Below are 6,000 nucleotides of genomic sequence, written 5' to 3' on the forward strand. Positions count from 1 at the left end.
CCAGCGTCCTGTATAGCATGGCTGGCTGGGGAACAGTGGGAGTTGTAGGACTTTTTTTCTGTATAAATATAGGGACTGCACCCTAAATCAATCTAAATTGACTTTCATGGATCTTGTGCACCCTGCGTTTGAAGAGGAAATTAATGTTAGGCACCTAAGTTGGAGAAATGGAAACTGCTGCCCAATATTCACAGGAATCCACTAGAACCTACTGGGAACGAGATAGTCCTTGTGTGCTCAGCATATTGAAGTATAGCCTTGCAATGTAATCATAAACATGTTTACTCAGAAGTAAGTCCTAGTGTAAGTGTGTTTAGTCCCTGATAAGTGTATTCAAGATTACAGCCTTAGATATCCGACAATTATAACTCCAGATGGATAGCAGTGGTGCTTTCGATTCTCACTTTTAGTTGTGCTTTGTTTGGTTTTTGTATTACTGATATATTAAGATTTTAAAAACAGAAATAAAAGAAGCTTAGGCTGCAATCCTACACACGCTTACCTATGAGTACATCTCGCTGAACTCAATGAGATGTGCTTCTGAGCCGTGCTGCAGTGGCAAATTCTGAAGTGCAGAAGCATATCCCCAATCAGCACAAGACCACTAGCTCAAGATTTTCCAGGAGTTTCTTTTCCTAGCACCAGCAAGTAACAGTTTATCTCAAAGTCAACAAACTAGTTCTAGCAGTTTTTAATCTCCATCAGGAGACGTCTTTTGTAACGCTAATGAGCTTTCATTGACCATTAAAGACCAAGCTACCTCAAATACTTTGCAGCACAACAGGGATAGTTCACAACAATATATTGTTGCTGGGAAAATCCATTTCCTCCCAGCTACTATTGAGGATTGCAGGTAAACTCAGTGGGAACAGGCAAGTCTGAGGGGCTGGCAAATGATGTAATTGTCTCTGCTAATCAAAACATCCCAGCCCTTTGACCCTACAAGCTCTGGCTCAACTACACCACTAATTAGTTATGTATAGGATTGCTCCATTAGTTTTTGTAATTATTATTATCGTCATCACCATCATAATTAAATAATAGCATGATCATTGGTGTTTTAATTCCTGTTGGGGGTGTATCCATAGCCACATGCAAGAATATTCAGTGAAATATACTAAAGTTTTCGTGGAGTAGAGTCCACTTCATCAGAAGCAATCTGATTCATCAGATGAGTTGCATCTAATAAAATGGACTATAGTCCATTAAAGCTTGTGCCATAATAAATTTGTTCATCTCTAAGGTGTTACAGGACTCTCTGTTGTATCTGCTGCAACAAATTCATGGATATCTGTCTAGAAGTTATTTCCATACAATATAGGTAAAACACCATGACAGGGATCAATAGAGAAATGTTATGGGGTCAAAGCATTTCAAAAACTAAACTGGTTTAAATCCATTATGCAACACCTCTAATCAAAATGCAACACTCACATGACTTCTGTTACCAGTACTTAGTACTTACAACAGTACTTAGTTGTATCCAATCGGTGGCTGGGCATTAATGGAAAGTGCTTATGCTCACACAAGTTGGAGTCTCCAATTTTTACCAATCCCCACTACCTACTGAAGCCCTCTGCTCCATTATCCCATACCATTCTGAAGCGTCCCCAACTATCAGTAGCAGGGTTTTCTTAAAGGCATGGGAGGCTGCAATGGGTAGAGGGATCACCCTATCTTGCACTAGTGAAAGTCTTTTCCACTAGCACAAAGTCCCTCTTGGATATAACCCAATGTTTAGAAGTTTGCTTATTCGTGTAATTATTATTATTACAATTATGGTATTAGGAAATCTATTTGTAAATACATGACACAATCCACTGAACACTTCTGAGGAACTCAATCAAAATAAATAGGATTTATACCATAGCTTTGGTCTTGCACAAATCATTTCAAAGAGGAAGCATTTCCCGTCCCCCAATAGACCCACTGTGTTGAAGAGGTTCTCAGAGGTTCGTACTCTTTGTCCCAAAACCAAATGGCTTGTTTTAACAGCCATTTAACATATCTACAGACTGAAATAAGAACACCATTTTCCCCCATAGCAAGTATAGAGAAAAAAAGTCTGATTTCAAATGTCACATTTTCATTGATAACAATTACCTAGAATAAGCCATATAAATATTTTTAATATTACATGACATATATTTTCATTTCAAAACCTATCTTGATTTCAAGCTGAAAAGGCTCAGAGCTACAGAACAATTTTAAAAGCTCTGAGCATTCTGGGTCGGAAGTGTTCAAAGAAAGGGAAGCCAAAACTGATGAGATATTCCAGTACTTCTAGTAAAATGAATCCAATATGCAAGGAAGAATACGTAATCTTGAATACTTTTGCCATATCCATATTGTTTCTAGGTTACTACAACTGACTGGTAGGCAACATTTCATTTCCACATAGCTTTGTTTCCCCCACTATATACAACAGAGGCATAAAGATGTAAGCAGTGCACTTGAAGAACTGATACGAAGTGATTGTTACACAACAATGCTATGCTCTAGCACTAGAAGACAGTCATTTCATTGTCAGGAAAAGAAATTAAGAGCAAAGCTGTTCCCGAGTGCCAAGTATATCCTGAAAAGCTTCCTACCTTTCTGTACACCAACATATTTGGGGATTCATCAGCCACCCCATTGCTGCTCTGTCCATAATTATTTCCTTGTGCCATGTCTCAAAGATTTGGTCTGCTGGTAAATCTTTTGCAGAGAAATCTGCCTCTGTTAAAAATGAAAATGATCCGAGTAAGACATTTCTGCTGGTCTCCTCCAGTGCCGACGATTAACAGCTCTGACTTTCTCCTAGTTTCACTCACCCCCGTGACTCTGACCCCACCCCAACGGGTGCGTTGGGCCAAAGTAACTCTTTCCCCTTCATCTTTCCTTTGCAGGCAAATAAGGCACGCAAGAACTTTGCCAACCCTCTCTTAGGGTTAAACTGAGTTGCCATTTGAAAAGTTCGCTATCGAGCATCATCCGCGGGATGCAGGCATCTTTCTAGCAAAAGTTGCTCTCACCCTCCCCACAAAGCTGGCCACTCTGCTGCAGCCCTTCGCTCCAAGTTTCAGCTCGAGAGCCTTTCCCAGGTGGAGCGGCCACACAGCAGCTCCATTCCTTCTTAATCGTTCACTCAGGAGACGAAGCGACTTCCGCGCCTCATTAGGAACAAATAAACAAGCCCAACACGGTTCCCTCTGCGACAGACCGGCACGTGTCCGCTCGAGAAAGCCACATTAGCGGGATGCCCCGAGAAGAGACCCTTTCCCCTTTCTCCAGTCCCACCCCGCCCTCCTCAAATGGCACAGCTGCTCCACAAACACAACTACAACAGAGCGTGCTGCGCCTCACTCTTTGCCTGCAGGTGGGAAGAATGCTATCCGGCTCAAGACGGCCCTGGCCGCGGCTGCTGCAGGGAACTCAGAGGAATAAGGAGAAGAAGAAGAAGGAGGAGGAGGAGGAGGAGGAGGAGGATGCTGATCTTCCGTCCTTGGCTTGTCTGGTCTCGCTGCACCGCTCCCCTTCCCCTCCCGACTCTCCCCCCCCCACACACACACACACACCCCGCCGGTTTTCGCAGCCCTCCAAGCGTGCGTATGTGCGCCTGAGCCTTCCCACAGCAAATGGCAGGCGAGGTTGTTGTGCCCTGCAGTGAGCGCGGAGGCTCTGCCCGTGATTTCAGCACCGCGGACAGCGCCGCGGGCACCACACTCCCGGGCCCAGTTCGGCGAGCGGCGCGCGCGCGGGCAGCGAGCGCCAGAGGCCGAATTCCCTCACTTCCCGCCGTCTCGCATTATTTACCTCCTGGGCCAAGGTCACTCACGCTGCACCGCGGCAGCTTTGGTCCTCTCGTCTGCCTGCCCCCACCCCGCACCCCTTTGCGGTCCCTTGTCAGCCGGCAGCAGGCGGCAGGAAGGAGCGCGGCTCGGGCATCACCTCAGCGACGCGGGCGCGCGCACAGGGCTGCTTTCTGCCGCCGCCGCCGCTCCTCCCGAGCTTGCGACTCCCCCGAAGCTTTGCAGAAGCGGCGGCGGCGGCGGCGGCGGCGGCGGCACCTCCCTCCCACCCTCCCTCCCTGGAACGGAGCGAGGCCGCCTGTCACGTGGGGAAGTGGAGCGTCAAAGGTGCCGCCGCCGCCGCTGTTGCTACCGCTGATCTTTCCCCGGTCCGAGGCAACGACGACAGCTCGCTCTCTCTCGTCGCTCCCGAGGCGGGGGGCGGGGGGCGGGGACGGAGCCCAGAACCGGCTCTTGCCAGCGGGCTTGGCAATCACCTCGACAGCGACTTCGGCAGGATGAGGGCCCAGGACTCCGGCGACGGCGGGCCGGAGGGGGAAGTACGGCATTGCCCGCGTAGCTTTGAAAGCAGCCAAACCTGCCCATGAAATGCAGTGGGGAAATTAGGTCAATTTGCATAAATGGGATGGCTTGAAATCCAAGCTGCCGAGAGCTCGAGAGAGCTCGAGCCTGATTGGAGGTCACCCAGATGCCGCCTGCTCAGAAAGCCGTCTGCAGTTCCCGATTTCCTTTGGGCTGCCTGTGATGGCGAGATCACAAGTTCACTTTTCAGGGCTGCAGGGCGGTACGGTAACAGGCCAGTCAGTGCTCCGCTCTGTGCCATGAATGAACACAGGTCATCACACCCTGGAAATCATCACACCCACTTTTAGGAAGTGGGTTGAAGCCGACGGTGATAGACCAGGAGCATAAGATGGAACATAAATCTAATGGCGAAGTCAAATTTGTGATAGAGAAGGAAATTCTCATTTGATTTGGAGAAATGTACAGAATTAAAAGAGCTTTGGCTATTGGGCGGTTTAGAAATGAAATAAAATTCTTGTGGTGTCACTTGATATGGTGTGGTAGGGGAGGGGAGCTACCTTCACTCCAGTTTCCAGGTACAGATCTCTGGTCAGTAGGTATTACGATAATAAAGGAGTGGGTGATTACTAGGTAATCATTTGAAAGCCTTTTCTCTCACAAACGTTACGGTATGAAACATGACAAACCAAAAATAATGCCAAATATATTTAGCTTAAAGTTAAATCATGGACCTAAAATTCAAACAAGCAAACGTTTGTCTGACACAGAGTTCATATTTGAAAAGCTCGACAAAATTCTAAAATCTGTGGTGTCTAATACAGAGCATGACCTAATGACAACTAAGCATTCCTAAGTCCCATTCATTTCAAAGCTTAAGTCTCTCCAATTAAATCAATGGGACTTAAAAGTGCTTAATTGCAGTTGTATCATCTCCTTAATTTTTTTTTTTTAAATTGATCTAAGCTCTACTGTGTAACACAAACTTGGTCCAAAACTCCTTCTGCCAAAATGGGTACATTTTATTTACTGGATCCTGATTGACCAAGTGATAATGATAGAAATTCCAGAGAAGGCCTGGCATGCTATGGTCCATGGGGTCACGAAGAGTCAGACACGACTTAACGACTGAACAACAACAACAGCCATATTAGTTTGTGGTTGCAAAAACAACAAAGGATCTTTTGCAACTGTAAGGACTAAAAAATTAATCTAGCAACAGCTTCCATAGGCAAGTGCATATGAAAACATGAAAGGACAGTGTAACAGACAGCCACACACTCCTACCTTTTTGGCAAGGCAGAAACAGGCTGGAAGGCAACCTGCAATTTATTTACACACAAGAAGTGCTACCACCATCCACATTTTAATACCTTAGTCTGAGCATGTGGACAATTCATACTTATGATATCATAAGGAGAAGAGTCAGACCTGAGTCAACTTTCCTCCTGTTAGTTCAGTAGCCTTAGACAGAGCAGCCAGTATTGGGTGAGAGCACAATCCATGTCAGGTTTCCAATGTCAAGATTTTTATTAAGGGTCCAAGACAGAGAAATAAGATGTTGCATTTAAAAGAAAATAAACAGTATTTTCTAGCTAAAGTTCACAATTTCAATTTCTAACTTAGCTCAACAGATTCATATAAACACAGCCTGAATGGATGTGGCAGGTCCTAGGACTTCTTATAG

General features: G+C 45.7%; 1 protein-coding gene across 3 annotated transcripts in view; it reads right to left on the reverse strand.

Annotated features, from left to right (window-relative positions):
* Positions 1-4,582, reverse strand: part of RGS7 (regulator of G protein signaling 7) — a 260,822-nt gene extending 256,240 nt beyond the window's left edge. Inside the window, exons 1-2 of one of the 3 annotated variants that reach the window (XM_084832305.1) lie at positions 3,346-3,491; positions 2,592-2,718 (exon numbers count right to left, since the gene is read on the reverse strand). In XM_084832305.1, coding sequence (XP_084688431.1) covers positions 2,592-2,669 — 78 coding nt within the window. In that variant the 5' untranslated portion in view covers positions 2,670-2,718; positions 3,346-3,491. Of the gene's footprint in view, positions 1-2,591; positions 2,719-3,345; positions 3,492-4,267 lie in introns of those variants that run through there. The other 2 variants (XM_084832310.1, XM_084832298.1) reach the window with 2 other exon arrangements.
* Positions 4,583-6,000: the final 1,418 nt, after the last annotated feature.

This window comes from Heloderma suspectum, chromosome 1 (assembly GCF_057233095.1).
Source record: "Heloderma suspectum isolate Gila_16-S chromosome 1, 16-S_ref, whole genome shotgun sequence".
In the NCBI taxonomy this organism is placed as follows: domain Eukaryota; kingdom Metazoa; phylum Chordata; class Lepidosauria; order Squamata; family Helodermatidae; genus Heloderma; species Heloderma suspectum.